General features: G+C 50.4%; 2 protein-coding genes across 2 annotated transcripts in view; one reads left to right on the top strand and one right to left on the bottom strand.

Annotated features, from left to right (window-relative positions):
- The window catches only part of LOC149328611 (venom metalloproteinase Antarease-like), an 82,343-nt gene that overhangs the window by 43,138 nt on the left and 20,939 nt on the right, over positions 1-18,266 (bottom strand). The window lies entirely within an intron of this gene.
- LOC149328612 (TNF receptor-associated factor 3-like) lies at positions 1,819-6,820 on the top strand. Its single transcript, XM_089562144.1, has 2 exons — positions 1,819-2,103; positions 5,738-6,820. The coding sequence occupies exons 1-2, from the start codon at positions 1,819-1,821 to the stop codon at positions 6,818-6,820; spliced, it is 1,368 nt and encodes a 455-aa protein (XP_089418270.1).

Raw genomic sequence — 18,266 nt, 5'->3', positions numbered from 1 at the left:
CCCGTACGGTGGGCGGAGTCCACCAACGCGTGGAGCGCCTTTCACCCAGTCCTAAGGCGGCTTGCCGCTCTGCCATTGGCGGAGTAATACGTAGTAGTCCATAGAAGCAAATAGTCCGCGCGTATTTTTATTTCTGCGGGCTTATTTTGCGGCTATATTATCCGCAAATGAAACTATTTATTCACGGAAACCTAAGCAACAAAATAAAGCGAAAACAAAGCCTCCACGGAGCTGGCTGAAGGCACTCCACGCGTTGGTCGACTCCGCCCACCGTACGGGGGAGAATTCGAAAAAAAAGGCGGGAGCCGGACGTTAATTCGATTTAATTAGGGATATCGGCCACACAGGGCCATAAATCGAAGTTTCTAAGAATGCTCAGAACGTGTAGATTGAGTTCCCGCGGCAAAAAGACGAGTTCAGATTCCTCTTCAGTGCACCTTTAGTGTTGCGAAGACGGCGCACAGTAGCATAACCTACTCTTTTGTTTTGTTTCCTTCGATCTAAAATTTTCATGCATTTGCTTTGCAGTTTAAGCAAGAAAGATATGGAACTCGGAGACTTTTCACTCTCTCGAAAACAACGCACAGTATCACATCCACGTTGTGTTGTGGGGTATACAAGGAAGCTCAGATGGCTCGTATGTAACAAGAAAGGTGCCGAAACTGCGTAGTATCACAACGAGTGGTGTCTTTCTAAGATTGGGTGATGTAATTTCTTACTTTTTTACTTTTCTTTCATAACTGACCACTTTTGGCGACAAAGAAGATACTGCGTGCAGCAGTACCACTAGCTGCAAAAGTGTAAGGGTGCTGATCCGCTATCGTATAATGTACATTTTATACGATATATTATATTCCGCTTTAATTTTCTATGTTCAATGTAACTGAATACTGCGAATCCAGTCTCCACTGAAGAAGGAAGGGAGTTGGTGCCGGAACCATGGATTGAAGATAAAGGGTTTTCTACTTGAAGGCCATGAGCTATGCTTGGCCCGGTCATTGTACTACCTTATTTGCATTTCAGCACAGAATGAAACTAGCGAGCAAGTGGCGCTCGTCGTGGTACCTGCGCCAGAGTGTTTTTATTGTTAAAATTGCTGTTCTGCTAAAACCAAAATATTGGCTAGCACTTTGATTCAAACCTGTTCCAGAGACTTGGGGGTGTCTTCAACGTGTAGTTTCCTACTGGGACGTCATGGGAACGCGGAGGCCGTAAGTTAGGTTACAGCAAAAAAAAATAGACACAAGGTAGGAATTCAGGTGGGGGAGGGGCTGAGCCCCCTCATGAGAACACTTAGGGGGCTCTGCCCCCCTCCCCCCCCCCCCCCTTGCGCCCCCTGTTCCGGCGTCCATGGCAGCATTACGACCACATAAATGAAAGGCTCTTTTGTGTTAGGGCTAGCTTGTGCACGAATTTATCTTTTCGCGGGCTTCCTGTATCTCCGGCAGCTAATACTTTAGCCTTGCGTTGCTAAATAAGTTGGACAAGAGCGTTATTTGAATCACGCTAGCATCTCGAGTAGATACGAGGGCAGAAACTAAAACAATTCACATTTTTGCGCCCTTTATCATATATGCAATGTCGGTCGTTAATTGATAAAGGGGGAGGGAAAAGAAGTGACTGATACGACAGGCGCAGCGAACCGATTGGGAAACTGGGAGCGCGTGGCTGCCGATAGCAGGGGAGAATCAGCGACAACGGCGCATGCGCAGTAAGGACGGCCGGCTGCTCATTCCGCGCATGCGCCTTGTGCCGCCCGTTCTCGCCGGCGCTCTCAGTTCGGCTCTCAGTGTGAAACAGCTTGATACGTCGCCAACAATGCCTCTTGCAAGCCCGCAGTACACGCTTGTCGGGTTCTCCTCGGATCTTGACTGGAGGCCCCTGACTTTCCTCAAGCCTATTCCAGCCAACCGAGTGTGCAGCGCCTGCGGGCTAGTCCGCAAAAGGACAGTGTTGCTGCCCTGCATGCACGCTCTATGCGATGCTTGCAACGAGCAGTGCTACCAGAACGGCTCGCAACAGTGTCCGCTGGATGGATACGGGTACGAGGAGTGTGAAGTCACCCTCATGGACTTCCCTGCTGACGACCTGCTAAGGAGAGAGGTAAGCGACAATATAAAAGAGCTTCTGGAGTCCCCCTTTTTTCGTTTCTTTTTGCTTGTTGCTTGCCGCGCGGAGGATTTCAAACATGTCTGCGCATTTTACATCTAGCGGAAGAAAGAATGCCAGTGGATTGCAAAAAGAAAGAACCCTGTACAATATTACTTTTGTTCCAGAGCCCGTTTATTGGCTTATGTTCACAAGTATAGGAATTGTATCCGTAAGATAATAAGGTTTCTATCAGGCTATGAATTCAAACTCCTAGGCGTCTTGTGCAGTGTCTAGTTTGGAAAACATACGCGCAGAGCGCGTATATTTTGTATATTTCCAAATTCGCGCAGAACGATTTGAAAATTTGCTTAGCTCGATTTGTTTTCGCTTAAAAGCGCAAACATGAATATGGTGAAGGGAAACTTCTCAGCCTCCACTGCTTTCGAATGCGGGATGTGGTGTACAGGCGCCCAAATCTTTAACTGGCGTGCGCGAGCGGCGACATTTCTGTGCGTCAGCGCCATATGACGGGGCCAAGTTGGAAACAGGATGAGGATAAGCGCATGCTCACAAAGCACGCTCGGCTGGGCCCGTCGTCTGACAGGCTGTTCCTTCTTAAGGACGTCACCCCTTATTATCGCGTTTCGACGAGCAGGCATCGTGAGTAGACGAATGGTTTTGCTCGCATTTTACGTTCCTAAGAAGAGCGTTGTAGCAACCAAGCGAGGAAATAAAACTGTAAGATAGGCCGAACACTCTCAATCATGCGATAAGCCGGAGAACATGGATCGTTCATGTGTTACTTGCTGAAGCGAAAGCTTTTTTTTTATCTGCACGAAGGGCGCTTATCAACACTCTGCGTGCTTTATGCTTCAGCGTGGCGACGAAACTAAAAGGCCGCTGTGAAACTGAAATGAAGCTGCTCTGCAGTCGTGCTCGCAGCAGTTCGGAACAGATATCAAGATGCCACTCCGTGTATGTCAAGCGACAAGACTCCGAATTATGGGGATGTCATTGGGCGGCTCATCACAGAAGGAGATGCTAAAGCAACTAGAGTGGCTGGGACTTCAGTGGGCAGAATCATACGTGCTTAGTGGGACGAAGGTCGGATCGAAGATGCTCCTCGCTACCTCATCAGGAAAACAAAAGAAGGTTTGCAGACTGTTGCCCGAGCTAGTGATAATCCTTTCAAAACGATAATGATCCATGTTCTCCATTCATAATGATAACGACCCATGTTTTCCGGCTTATCGCATGATTGGGCGTGTTCGGCATATCTTTCAGTTTCATTTCCTCGCTTGGTTGCTACAACGCTGTTCTTCGGAACGTAAAATGCGAGCAAAACCATTCGTCTACTCACGCTGCCTGCTCGTCGAAACGCGATAATAAGGGGGGACGTCCTTAATAAGGAACAGACTAGCAGACGACGGCCCCAGCCGAGCGTGCTTTGTGAGCATGCGCTTAGCCTCATCCTATTTCCAACTTCGCTCCGTCATATGGCGCTGACGCTCAGAAAAGTCGCCGCTCGCGCACGCCAGCTAAAGATTTGGGCGCCTGTACGTGGTGCACTGGTGAGGCCCGAAGCAAACTCGTCCGCCTTGAAAGTTTCGTGAATTGCGGGCATTTCTAAATCATTGAAGCACCGCATTCAGGACTTTGCTGAGGCCGTGTCTAGAACTCTGACTTGAGAGATGCTGCCAGAGTGCTTAAAGGAGAGACGTGATTTGTGATTAAGATGTTTTGAATTTAAAGCTCGCTTTATTTACTATCGGCGTCAAATGAAACGCGAACAGCGGAACGCGTGGCGATAGGCCCAATTGAGGCCGCCTGCTTGTCGTTATCAGAGAGAGTCACGAATTTCCGGTTCGCGATAGTTTGTGTCTATTATCTTTGGCGTTCTTTTTTTTTGCTTTGCCAGTGGAGCGGCACATTCATACTTACCACCGATTACACCTTGCACAGCGCTTTGGTCTTGCTTCCACCGATGCGATGTTATCAGTATCTGGTAGCGATGCGAGCAGCGCATAGCATCGGTGGAAGCAAAATCAAAGCGCTGTGCAAGCTGTAATCTGTGGTAAGTATGAATGTGCCGCTGCAGTGGCAAAGCAAGAAAAAGAACGCCAAAGGTAATAGAAGCAAAGTATCGCCAACCGAAAATTCGCGCTGATAACTACAGGCAGGCGGCCTGAATGGAGCCTATCGCCACGCGTCCCGCTGTTCGCGTTTCATTTGAGGCCGATAGTAATTTTATACATAGGCAAAATATACCATAACAAGTATTCAAAGAAACATCCCCTTTCTACCAGTTTCCCTTTTCTAGATTTTTTTTTAGTTTCCATTTTTAGTAAATAGGTTTTGTATTACTTCATCGTGTTTTCATCGTAATCAGGTGGCCGAATGCGAAACCTTAGTTATCTCGAACAGCTGGCTCCGTTTAGTCTCAACTTGTTGGGCATGAGATTAAATGTTGGGCGGAGCCTTGCTTTTTAGTTGCGCGCCCGACGTCTCTCAGTTTGTCTTCGACCCGTGTACGAAGCCGCGTACCTTGTTTTTCTTGCTTTGACAAAGCCTGCCTTAGATTGAAAGTTCGTATGCCACCCTGCAGTGGCTCTCTGTAGCCGCCGCTGTGCAATTGTTTTCCAGTGTTTCGACACACCATTAAAATTGCTCTGCTTGAGCGTTGAAAACGCTATCAGGGCCTGGCCGTCGTATACTCCAAAGAACAAACAAAAAATGGTAGCGTTTTAACGTAGTTAAACAGAGTATACGTGCGAAAGCATGTCTTCAGTCTGGTTGGCTCATTGTTTTGCTTTGATGTGGTCATCAGCACATCTGGCAACAATATTAGGCTCGGGTTAAGCTCTGATCGCGATTCGCCTCGCGTCGTCTTATCTGATCTGTTCGCGCCGAGAGAAAAGTTGATGTAGACGGCGATGTGCCCTGCACTGCGCGAGTGTGTGTTGCTGTTTAACACGAGGCGTGATCGGCTGCAGCGATAGTATAATATCCTAGTGCAGTAGACAGCGAAGCTGATCTGTTCACACCCCCGCTGGTTTGAAACCTAGTCGAGGCAATATTTTTTGTTTTATTTCTGCATAGGCTGTTGTTTTGCTAGTGTGTTGCCATGGTCACCTTCAACGTCAAGCTTCACACAAACTCGGTGAGCCGGTTGGACCTGGTAAAGTAGTGCTTTCGCACAAAAAAGTGTGGTCTCCCACCTGTTACATGGCAGGTCGGTTGAGTAACGTCGCTTCCTTGAACACGGTGTGTCAGCTCATTTACCTTTCATTGTTTTTAAAGATGTTTTACGAATTCTTAGGCAAACAATTCCCAATCTTTTTCATACTTCAATATCTTTTTTTTATGATTTTCATACAACATTTTCACCAAGGTGTACTAATCAGGTTCAGTATACACAGCAAATAGAAAACGTGATTGGTTAGCTAAAGGTATGCCACGTGCAGTGTTTAATTTCTCAGAATAAACTCAAAGAAGAATAAAAGATATTAGGTAGCTTTCGAAGGCTCACAACTGAGTGGTTATAATCGAATCTAATTTCTAATTCGCTATCCTTGGAGAACGTGACAAGTGAGTCTTTTGGCACATAATCACATGTCTCCAAGTGAGTTATTTTGTCTCTTTTCAGGTAAAGTGCTGGAACGAAGGCAGTGGCTGCCAGTATACGACCGCTGCTTCAGGGATCACCCAGCATTTCCTGGGGGAATGTGAACACCACTCCGTCCGTTGTCCCAAGTGCTCGGCCACCGTTCTTTGTAGAGACGTGTGCACACATCTCAGGTCGGCCTCTTGCAACACTTTGACACCTCTCGCATCCGAAAGCCAAGTTCCGGCGACTCATCCAGAAGAAGCAGCATCTTTGACTTCTTTCAAAGCAACCTTCGGAAGGCAGGCGGGTGAAATCACAGCTTGTCTTAGGTCAATGGCTGTTGATATTAGCACTCATGCCGGTAGATTAAGCGATATCTCTGATGAGATAAACATGCTGAAGGACACACTGCGTCAAGAACTAACGTCTTTAAAAGGACAGAACCAGGAGGAAACAACGTCGTCCAACGCTGAACTGAAAGGATGTTTAGCCACCTGCAGGGAGAATGGTAACACTTGTTTGACAACTTTAGAAAGCGTAGAAAAAAAAGAGAGCGATAAATTGAGCGAAACTAGAGACGACTTGTCCCAGATCGCAGCTGGCATTGAACAAGACACGGCTGAATTGCAGGAAAGCGTCTCAGAAACATTGCAGCCCGTCCACGATGCGCGTAGAGAGTGTGAGGTACAGGTGACGATGTGCGAATTTCTTGTAGGCGGTGTGAAGTCGCTTCAAGACAAGGCGATGAAGGTTGGCTGGGCAGATTATGAATGCGAGAAGGTGTACCTTCGCGGCTACTGTATGTCTCCTGGAGTGCAGATCTCGAAAGTCCATGGAAATCTGTTCGTAAGCGTGAAGTACACTCTGCACAAGGGCGACATGGACGACGTTGTTAAGTGGCCATTCGATCACACCGTCAAGGTCAGCGTCATTCGTCCAGGAGGGGGTGCTGAGCGTGTGCTGGAAGTTAAACCAGATCCACGTGACCCAGATAATCAAAAGCCAACCGCATCGAGCAACCAGTCTATTCACTTTCATGCACCTTTTATCCTCACACGTGGAAACCGTGGCGGGTACGTACAAAATGACCAGCTGCGCATGAAGTTTGAGCTGCTGCCTTGAATCACTTTTAAGCGCGGACACGGGGCACCTCTTAGAATTTCGTGTCAGTGAACACCCTTCTATGCTCCATTTTTTTTTTGCAATTTTCTAGGGATTAACTTCACGTTACGTAGCAATTCGTCTAAAAACGCCCGTATGAGTGACCACCGCGGTGGCTCTGTGGTTATGGTGCTTCGCTGCTGACCCGAAAAACGTAGGTTCGATCCCGGCCGCGGTAGTCGAATTTCTGTGGAGGCGAAATTCTAAAGGCCCATGTACTGTGCGATGTGCGAAGAACCCCAGGTGGTCGAAATTTCCGGAGCCCTTTACTATGGCGCCTCTCATAGCCTGAGTCGCTTTGGGACGTTAAACTCCATAAACCAACACAAACCAAACCAGTATGAAGGCTTTGGTTAAAAATGCCTCACGAAACATGTTCTAATTTTCTTGATTTCTGATCCTCGCTTTTCCGCTACCGTGATATGTGAAGTATAAATGACTAAACAAACAAGGGAGTAATTACTCATTGACATCCACCCGAGCGCCGCCTTACAAACCTACTCCACCTTGGGGGATTCCCCTAAACATTTCACCAGCTAAATGAACAAATGTTATTCCCTCGTCTTGCTGCGAGTGTGGCGTGTTTCTTTAAATAGTTTGGTAAAACAATAATCACCTCATATTGCACACATTGCTGAACATTTCCTTTTTATCCGAATAAAATAAATAAACGCCTGCTTTCATTTACAATGTATGTGCCAAATCCAATTTTTATTTCCACCACAACATAATGGTTGCGTCTTTATGATAATCTTGTGAAGTATCTATTTACATGGCACAAAGAGGGATTGCTCTGACGCCTTAATTAGAAACAATTAAGAGGTACGTAATAATCAAAATAAAGGCAAACACTTTGTTTTTACTTCCGTATAACATGCGCTGATTCAGTCAGGATCAGCGCAACTCTGCCAACAGTACAGCAGCTTCGACTGAGCTTTTATGTACGTTGTATCTTTGAGCATTTCCTCCCCAAGCGGACAAACACTGCAGCGTTGCTATCCCCACAGAAGGCATTCTTTGGACGAGGTAGTCTTCCACGCAGAAGCTTGTTCTGGATGAACACCCATGTTGACCACGGCGGCCAAGATCCGTCGTGGCCGTTTGAAGATGACACATCCTTTATGCTTACCTGGATAAGTGTGCAGTCGTCTCAGCGTGAAGAATCGCAGTTGGCTTCTTTTCGTGTACATTGGTTTCAATACACACTATTTTACAAAGCATTTCTATGCTGGAAATCGATGTCCTGCCATTCTTTTTTTTTTCTTCTTCGATTTAAAAGAACACTTCCCCGTGTTATCAGTGCTGTTACCTGTTGCGGTCGAGGCCTCCTTCTTCCTCCTCTGTATATTATACGAAGATCACGTATGGTGGAACAAAATTCTGCTTGAGATCAATTTGTTCTTAGTTCCCGGGAACTCCGCACCTCTTCTTATGCGAGGTACTTTTCACGGTTTCTTTTTGGCGTCTCTTTAGCACTAATGCAAGAGCAGCTTCGTGTCTACTTTCTTCTCTCGGTTACCAGCGAGTCATTTTTCGAAGGCGATAAAGTTTTTTTTTTCCTATAGCGATAAAGTTGGAGCGATAGTTCTTCGTCTTGGTCGCCTTTGGAGGCTGACTAACCTTACTCCGGAAGCCACCTTCTGTACCAACCCAGACTCCATGCCTCGTAATGCTAAGAGGCATTGTGGCATCTGTTATCTGGAGTTAAAAGCGCACACATTGTTTAGCGAAAGAAACAACGCAGACAAAAGCCATGTTCCAACCAGCCTCTATTATCCCTCTTCTGAAAATCATTTTGTAGCACGAAATTTTATTTCTTGCGATTGGATATTTTCCGTGCACTACGGTGCCAAATTTACCCAATCTCCATAGTAAATCCCATAATCCCATATATAACAAAAAAATGGAGCGCCTTTAATCTTTCTTTCAAAACATCAACTTAACGTACTGCTCTGAGAAAGGAGAATAGAATTGTTCCCCTCTGTTATTATATGGCACATGAACCTTGGCGCATGAAAGCACGCTTATCAGAGACTCGTGATAGAATGCATTGTGCTGTATGGAAGCTACGGCTGCGGGAATTAAGTAGTTCGACGGTTTCTATGTGCGAAGAGCAAAAGAATAGGAAAATGTGCTCGTGGGGCAAAAAATATTTCCAACGTTGTGGTAATGACCGACACGAAGAGAGGGATATGTGGTTGTAGTAATGAAATGGTAGTGCAATGTATGAGGATGGAAAACTTCATGAAAAGCTCACAGGCGTATAGGTTGTCTATGTTTTGTTAGACCAGGAAATGTCAGATTTTTTGCCTTCCATATCTGCGGTCTGGCTGTAATAATAGAGGATGAAAGGAACTGTGTTATTCTGAACTCTCTGTAAGGAGAACCAGATTGATAATTCAGGAAAACAACTGAGGAAAACAAGGGCTGTATATGATTCCTTCATTCGCTCATCAACTTATCGCACAGTCTGTTGAGAAGCACTAAGGTCGTAAATTTTTTTCTTTTTTTTTCTTTTGGTTCCGCTTTGCATTGCATATGCTAACGAACGTGGAGCAGGCAGAAGTCGTTACAGAACACCTAATGCCGGCTCCCCTTAGAAAAAATAATAAATCCAAAACATTTGACAGCTGCCGATTGATAATAAAAAAGCACGAAATGGAATGACAGTTCTATTTACAAAATCACTATTTGTAAAGTACCGTGCTTTGGTAAATATTTAAGTGCAAAGCAACAACTATTGCTTACGACTATTATGGCATGTTGCAGACGAAGCATATCATGTACAAGTCTTTTATAGCTGTGGTCCCTGCGGCTTTCCATCGCGTGGAAAGTTGCTAGGGGGTAAGCACTGAGAACTCGCGGAATAGGAACCGTAAACTCCTGGTGGACATAATGTGTACGAGTCTTCAAAACATGGACGCTAACTGTTCGACAGATGTAAACTGTAGGGCTGGGGAGATATACGATTTCAAAACTTTGTAGACTGCTTTTTATTTTATTCTTTTGTAGGATGGGGTTGTGGCTGAGCAGAACCTAGGTCGCTTTGCAACGTTCAGCAAAGGTGCAGGCCAAGCGTTCGGGCTGCGAGCGAGCGTCACACCTCAGGATCGTCGTCTTCTTTCACTACTACAGTTCACCACAGTGAGCGAGCACGGCTGCTACACTACAATTACCCCCCGGCGAAAAAGGAGGCATCCTGCCGTCTTAGGGCGCACAGATGGTAGGCGGATCGTAGTACGGCTTGAGACGGTCAACGTGCACTGTTTCACGGCCACGACGGCGCGCATCTTGCGGCGGCGAAAGCGGTTCAATGATGTAGTTGACTGGAGAGGTCTGAACCCAAAGCCACACGAGCGAGTCTGGGGTATAGGACGGAAGCGGACTGGTAGGGGCGCGAAGGTGCTTCTGGCGATTCTCATCTTGCGTTGTAAAAGAGCGGGCAAGCTGGCGGCATTCTTCAGCATAGGTCGCTGCTTGAGAAAGGGTAAGAGACTCGGAGATATCAGGGCGATACGGAAGCACGGTATCCATGGTACAGGAAGGCTCGCGGCCGTAAAGAAGAAAGAACGGAGAGAAGCCTGTTGTGCTCTGTGTGGCAGTGTTGTACGCATATGTTACAAATGGGAGAATGCGGTCCCAGTTTGAGTGGTCCGAGGCAACATACTTGGCGATCATTTCGGTCAATGTGCGATTGAAACGTTCAGTAACGCCGTTCGTTTGAGGGTGGTAGGCCGTAGTAGAGCGGTGAACAATGCGGCATTGGCGAAGTAAGGCTTCGACGGTGTCTGAGAGGAAGACACGGCCGCGGTCACTCAGAAGCTCCTTAGGAGAACCATGGCGTAGAACGAGATGATGCAGGATGAAAGACGCAACGTCGGGCGCAGACGCGGATGGCAAAGATGACGTTTCGACGTAGCGGGTAAGGTGATCGACTGCCACTATGACCCAGCGGTGTCCAGCCGGAGTTATGGGAAGGGGCCCGTAGAGATCGATGCCAACGCGGTCGAATGGGCGCATGGGGCAAGGCAAGGGCTGCATCGGAGCAATGGAACGGCGAGAAGGGGCTTTGTGGCGTTGGCATTCCGGGCAGGAGCGAACGTACTGTCGAATGAAACGGTACATTCCCCGCCAGTAGAAGCGGAGTCGAAGGCGCGTGTAGGTCTTCACCACACCGGCGTGAGCGCACTGGGGGTCGGCGTGAAAAGAGGCGCAGATGTCGGAACGCAGGTGGCGAGGAATGACAAGGAGCCATTTGCGACCGTCGGGAAGGTAGTTGCGGCGGTAAAGGAGGAGTAAAGTTGTTCGTTTCTTCACAGGAAGGTTCCGAAACCCTTCCTCTAGTTAATTCGGCGTGGGGGAAGTCCAGGAGGCATTCTTGCAGATGATGAGATAGATAGAAGAACATATATTTACAGTAAACATGTACAAGGAGTAAAACTGGAAAACAGCAGACATGAATTTACAAAGGGAAAAACAAACTGCGCTACTTTACTCTTCGACCCAGCAGGTTAGAGCCTAAGTAGCAGAATTTTACATGCTAAGCATGGAGCCCCAGCTCAGGCTGGTCTCCATCCGTTTACTTCGGTTTTTATAACCGTAACAAACAAAGAAATGGGGCGGTGATTTTCAGTGGCCCGCCCCAAACATCAATTCTCCAATCATTGACCTACCCCGTGGGTTGAGCTCAGCCTCAAACCCAGGGTCTCGCTAAGGAAACAAAAATAAAGAACAAATACAACACCACTCTCTAGTCGGAAAGAGCATGTACATCCTCTCCCGTTGGGGCTCTCCTTCCGACCTGTCCCAAGCACACCGCCGCCCCCCCCCTCTCCACTCGCACTGCAAGTCAAGATCTTGGTACAGATGCGTACCCCCTGTCCTCAGTGCTTGTCATGTGCAAACAATAGATGAGAGAGAAGCCGGTACGGCACAGACGGTGGGGCGCTCGGAGAAGGGTGATCGATGAGCGGGCGGATAAAAGTGAGGAATGCATGTCGTTCCCCACGTCGCCCAAAAAATGCTCGAATCGTCCTTTCCTGGGCTCTCTCTGTCGGCTCGGCATACCAGCCACGACAGGGTTCCTGTTTTCCCCCAAAAATTGATAGAGACACCGTGAAGATAGCAGTGCGTCAAAAGACGAACTCCCTACTGCACTGTGCTTGGAGGGGCTTTCGTTCATAATGGGCAGCCCCTTCCGCGGGGGCTGCGCCCTGCACCGTGGTAGCTGGAAATGAGCGTTGACCCATCGGGCGCCTTTCCGACGTTAGCGTATGCATAAGGGGGATAGGGGTGGGGGCGCCCTGAAGGTAGCGACGGTGCTGTCGTTCACAATGGACAGCCACCGCCGCGAGGGCAGCGCCCTACACAGTAGTTGCAGCTAGAATATAGCAGCGGCCTTACAGGAGGCCATCCCGTATTGCGAAGTGGCGGGCTTGACGACGGAGAGTGCGGGTCGCAGGTCGCTGAGATGGTGTAGACCGGAGAGCGAGGAGGGAAGCGATCCAGGGGTCCCGTTGTTGTTCAAACGGCATGTCGGCAATATCAAGGGAGGACGCCTCAGCGGTGGCGAAAGATGTGGAGTCTAAGTCACAAGGTAGCGGGGACCGCGATAGTGCGTCGGCATCAGAATGCTTACGGCCAGATCGATAGATGACTTCAATGTCGTATTCTTGTAAGCGCAACGCCCAACGAGCAAGACGGCCTGAAGGGTCTTTGAGGGACGACAGCCAGCAGAGGGCATGGTGGTCGGTAACGACAGAGAACGGGCGACCATATAGGTAAGGGCGGAACTTCCCAATAGCCCAAATTATTGCCAAGCACTCCTTCTCTGTCACGGAATAATTGCGCTCGGCCTTTGTCAAAGTGCGGCTGGCATACGCAACAACATGTTCGGCGCAGCCGGGCTTGCGCTGAGCCAGCACGGCACTGAGGCCCACGCCGCTGGCGTCAGTGTGAATTTCAGTGTGCAGGCTGGGGTCGAAATGGCGGAGGATCGGCGGGGACACAAGCAGGCGCCGAAGCGTTGTGAACGCCGCGTCACAGTCTGGTGTCCAAGACGAGAGGCTGGTGTCGCCGGCAAGCAGATCAGTCAGGGGTGACAGGATGGAAGCGAAATTGCGTACGAAGCGGCGAAAATAAGAGCACAGCCCGATGAAGCTACGCAGCTCTTTCAGGGAGGTGGGTCGGGGAAACTCGGCGACTGCGCGCAGTTTTGCAGGATCGGGAAGGACGCCTTCTTTGGAGACGACGTGGCCCAAGATGGTAAGCCGCCGGGCTGCGAAGCAGCACTTCTTTAAATTCAGTTGCAAGCCGGCGTCGGTCAAACATTGCAGGACACGCTCGAGGCGGGCCAGGTGGGACGAAAAGTCTCGAGAAAAGACGACGATATCGTCCAGATAGCACAGACACGTGTGCCACTTGAGTCCGCTGAGAACTGTGTCCATCATGCGCTCGAATGTGGCCGGCGCATTGCACAAGCCGAACGGCATGACATTGAATTCGTAGAGGCCGTCGGGCGTAACAAAGGCCGTCTTTGGCCGATCAGCAGCAGCCATGGGCACCTGCCAATAGCCGGAGCGGAGGTCCAATGAGGAAAAGAATTCTGCGCCTTGCAGGCAGTCGAGGGCATCGTCAATACGGGGAAGTGGATACACATCCTTGCGCGTAATCTTGTTGAGGCGACGGTAATCAACGCAAAAGCGGATGGATCCGTCCTTCTTCCGCACGAGAACAACGGGAGAGGCCCAGGGGCTGTGAGAAGGCTGGATTACGCCACGCTGAAGCATGTCGTCCACTTCCTTGGTAATGACGGTGCGTTCAGGGGCCGACACGCGATAAGGACGCTGGCGCAAAGGGGCATGCGTTCCGGTGTCAATGCTGTGTGTGACGACGGATGTGCGGCCAAGAGAGCTGTGCGGGAAGTCGAAGGACGTACGGAAACGTTGAAGTAATGCGACGAGCTGATCACGTTGGTGCGGCGAAAGGCTGGCATCGATAGATCGGGAAAAAACAGAAACGGTGTCATGGTTTGGCGTAGCAGGAGGCGAACCAATGGCATCTATCTGGAGAGGGGCAGGTTCGTCAGAGACGGAGTATGGAAGAGCGTGATCGACTGATTCTACATGGCCCAGGCATTCGCCCCGGAGAAGCGTTGATGGACAAGAAAAAGGGTTCGTGACATAGATTGCGCTGTGGCCATCGCAGACAGTCCGAAGAGCGAAAGGAAGGAGGAAACAGTGGCGACGGGCAGCGGCATCGGTCGGAGTAAAGAGAGCAGTTGAATCAGGATCGCAGGCGCAAGTGAGGGGAACCAGGGCAGCAGAGAAGGCAGGGATGTCAGTATCTGCAGCGACCAGCATTTTACCGAGGCGGAGAGAGGTGTCGGACGGCAGAGTAGCGCAGAGCGGAGACAGTTCAATGCTGGCACGGGCACAGTCGATGATCGCATGATGAAGGGTTAGAAAGTCGCAGCCCAGAATGACGTCATGAGAACAGGAGGACAGCACGAAAAACTCGGCGATATGCACAACATCCCGGATAACAAGGCGAGCTGTACATAATGCTAGAGGTTGAATGCGGTGCGAGCTTGCAGTGCGGAGGCAAAAGTTCGAAACAGGCGTCGTCACTTTACGGAGTCTACGGCAAAGGGCTGCGCTAATAACGGATACAGCAGCGCCCGTGTCTACAAGGGCGAGAACGGCGACGCCATCAACAAATACTTCGATAACATTCGCAGGTGAAGACGGAGGACTTGGGCAGTTCGATGGAATCGCAGTTCTTGCCTCCGGAACTGCGGCTGTTAGTTTTCCTCCGGACGAGAGGGTGATCGCCGGCGCATGGGAGAGATAGATCGGCGACGGGGAGAAGGCGACCGGCGTGAAGAATATGAAGAGCGGTCAAGGTGGAAGGAGCCCGCAGGGGTGCCGGAGGAAACTGGTTGCGAGGGAGGCGCAGGGTCGTAGTGGAATGGGCTTGCCTCGTCCCGGAAACTCGGCGGGTGTTGGCGACAAAGCCGGGCGACGTGGCCCGGCAAGCCACAGGAGTAACATATGGGGCGGTTGTCGGAGGTACGCCATGGGTTCATGACGGCACGGCGAGGCGGCAGGCGACGGCGGACAGGTGCCGGCGGAGGTGGTAGCGGTGCGACAGATGGGTGGTTAACGTAGACTGCGGGGCGTCGGGGTCTGGCGGCAACCTCAGCGTAGGTGAGGGGGGCAGCCACAGGCGGAGGCCGAGGGCTAGAGGGCAAAGCTTCGGCGACCTGCTCTTGGATGGTGCGTCGAAGGGTGGGATCTATGGGTGACTCAGGGTCGCCAGACACAGGCAGTAGGGACAGTTGGCGGGCCACTTCTTCCCGTATGAAGGCCTTGATCTGGGGAAGCAGGGAGGCCGAGTCAGAGACCAGACTGCAGACCGCCGGCGCAGGAAGGGACTCGTCGAGGACTCCGGAACGGCGAGTAGAATTCCTCTGCTTCCTGAGGACGTCATAGCTCTGACGAAGCTGAATGACATCCACCACCGTTTGCGGATTCCTGGCGAGCAACATTTGGAACGCGTCGTCGGAGATGCCCTTCAGGATGTTGCTAATTTTCTCGGCCTCCGGCATGGATGGATTGATGCGCTTGCACAGGTCTAGAACATCTTCTATGTAACTGGTGAAGGTTTCAGTGGCGTGCTGAGCGCGAGCGCGGAGGCGTTGTTCGGCGCGCAGTTTGCGCACAGCTGGGCGGCCGAATACCTCCGAGAAGCTGGTCTTAAAGGACGACCAGGTAGGCAAGTCGGCCTCGTGGTTGCGGAACCACAAGTTGGCAACGTCGCTGAGATAGAATAGTACGTTACCAACCTTGGTGGCATCGTCCCACTTGTTGTGGGCGCTGACGCGCTCGTAAGTCGCCAACCAGTCGTCAACATCGTGGTCGTCGGCACCGCTGAAGACGCTGGGATCTCGCTGCCGGAGCCCGCCAGAACACAGGATGGTAGGCGACGGGATGGGGGCTGTCTGGCTGGTGACTTCAGGCATAACTGGCGGCGAAGGTAAGGTGCGGCTACGGAGCTCCAGGATGAGGACGAGAGGGGGAACTTAAGCACCTCCACCAAATGTAGGATGGGGTTGTGGCTGAGCAGAACCTAGGTCGCTTTGCAACGTTCAGCAAAGGTGCAGGCCAAGCGTTCGGGCTGCGAGCGAGCGTCACACCTCAGGATCGTCGTCTTCTTTCACTACTACAGTTCACCACAGTGAGCGAGCACGGCTGCTACACTACACTTTATGTATCCAGCCAGTATTTTTTTGTAAATTTTCTCTATATCGGCCGCTGCTATAACGTTCGTCTACGTAGGCGGGCCGATTAGCTCCAGCGGCCGATAGCGGCTACAGATTAGCGGGCCGATAGCAGTTTGCGAACTGGGCTTGATTACGCTGTCGCGTTCTGCTCTTAAAGGCCAAGCGTCTTCCAACTTTGTTTAGCTCAGCCCGTCTAGCCACCGTAGCCCGTGTGCCCACTGACGGCGAGCGAAGCGCATTCGGCCGCTTATTTACGCCGACAGGGCGGAAAGCGGCGCGCTCATAGCGAGACCAATCGGTGCAGGACCGATGGCCGCCGTCGGAAAAATTCCGCGGCGACAAACATGGCGGCGCCAGATGATGAGTACCGGGATTTCCCAACCCGGCGCACCATCATCTGGGCCCCAGCACATGCGGGGATAGAGGGAAATAAGGTAGCGGACACTACCGCCCGCGCGCTTAACCACCGGGCATCGCCTCTCTCGCCGCCTGATCCGGCTACTGATTTTAATCCGGCTATTACTTTTCGGGAGATCTCTCTCCTGTATCAAAACGCTCACGGTCGATACCCACCCCCCTGTAAAGGCCTCAAGAAGGCAGAGGAGCGTTGGCTACTTCGCCTCTACACCAACACGGTACTGTACCCGGCAGTGCTCAAACATTTCAATTCGGCCTTTTCGGGCGGGTGTCCACACTGTGGGGAAGTGTTTGCGGACACGTATCACATGGTGTGGGCATGCCCTGCCAATCCTGCTTTCCCACCCCACCCCCACCCCACCCGAGAGGACTGGGAGGCTGCCCTGCTCGGCTGCTCAACTCTCCAGGACCAACGAGCCCTGGTGACAAGAGCCCGGGCCGCCGCGGAGGCCACAGGGGTCCCGGACTAGGGATCCCTCCTAGTGATTGTGAGGGCCGGGCCCTTCAGGCACGGTCCAAGCAATACCTCTGTATATAGTATAAATAAATGTTTTACACCACCACCCTTCGAAGCAGGACCCCCCGCTTAGGACTGAATTCGTCGCCGCCGCTGCCTTCTTCGGGGCGTTCACTGGCCATAAATGGGGCACCGGTCTTGAGCTTCGTCTCACCTCACCTATAACAAACATATAAGTGATCATTTTTTTATTATTGTTACTATTTAAAGCGACGATTCTGCCGCCACTAGAGGAGCGTCGGTTTGTTGACAGTTCTGGTTTCTGTCCTGACATGTAGATGGCGCCACTAGGCTGGGCTTATCATTGCATGTATAATTGCATACGCTGAACTAAATGTGTGAATGAGCGTGTATACGGTTATGGTACATAGACACTTAGATTTGTGCAAGGGCGTCCGGAGAACTTTTTGCAGGAGAGGGGCACCACATTTCCGGGGATGGGGGGGGGGGGGGGGGGGGGGGGGGGGGCGGTCGGTCGGTCGGTTAGAACCAAACAGGCACTATTTGTGGTCTAAATTACGCACATGAAACAAAAATTAGAAACAGCGAATTAGTGCTATACTTGGAGAATTTACATTGGATTTTGTCAGGGAACAAAGAATTTCTCTTAAGCAAAATGCGAAAAGTTACTATCGCCTATACTCCGTCTCACAAGATGTTTGCACCACTACGAAAGGTAGAGCTCTCTCGTCCAATCAGAATGGCGCGCACTACATTAGTTTGTTCATACGCGCCTGTCGCACCGCCAGTTATTGACATGTGGCTCTATCCATGTGAAAGAAGGCGTACTAGTAGTTAGCTTCTACATCTAGTAGGTGGCGCTTAATGTCTTTTTATTCTTTCATCTGTTTGTTTTTGTACAGGCGGACGACCGTTCCAAAGGGTCTTCCCCACTTTTTCTTTTTTTGTCGCCACCTGTTCGTACCAATGCCTCTGTTGTCACGTCACAGTTATTTTCAATGTTCCTGTCATGTGTATATCAATTTATTTATTCCAGCATGGTCACTACACTATTAAGCTGGGTCGTGGCAGCCGAATGTCGATGGTGGCGGAATACAAAACAAGCCCATGCGCTGCGCGAAAGTCAACGCACACGCGGTCAGTATTAATCCGGAGAAGTCCACCGCGGCCTCTGCCATATCTCATAAGAGGTGATTTACTCTCACTGCGACAGTACTGAATGGTCCCGA

The sequence above is a fragment of the Amblyomma mixtum genome, chromosome 9 (assembly GCF_055824585.1).
Source record: "Amblyomma mixtum isolate Tamu chromosome 9, ASM5582458v1, whole genome shotgun sequence".
Lineage (NCBI taxonomy): Eukaryota > Metazoa > Arthropoda > Arachnida > Ixodida > Ixodidae > Amblyomma > Amblyomma mixtum.
Note: the sequence above shows the minus strand (reverse complement) of the source record. Positions and strands in the feature narration are given on the sequence as shown.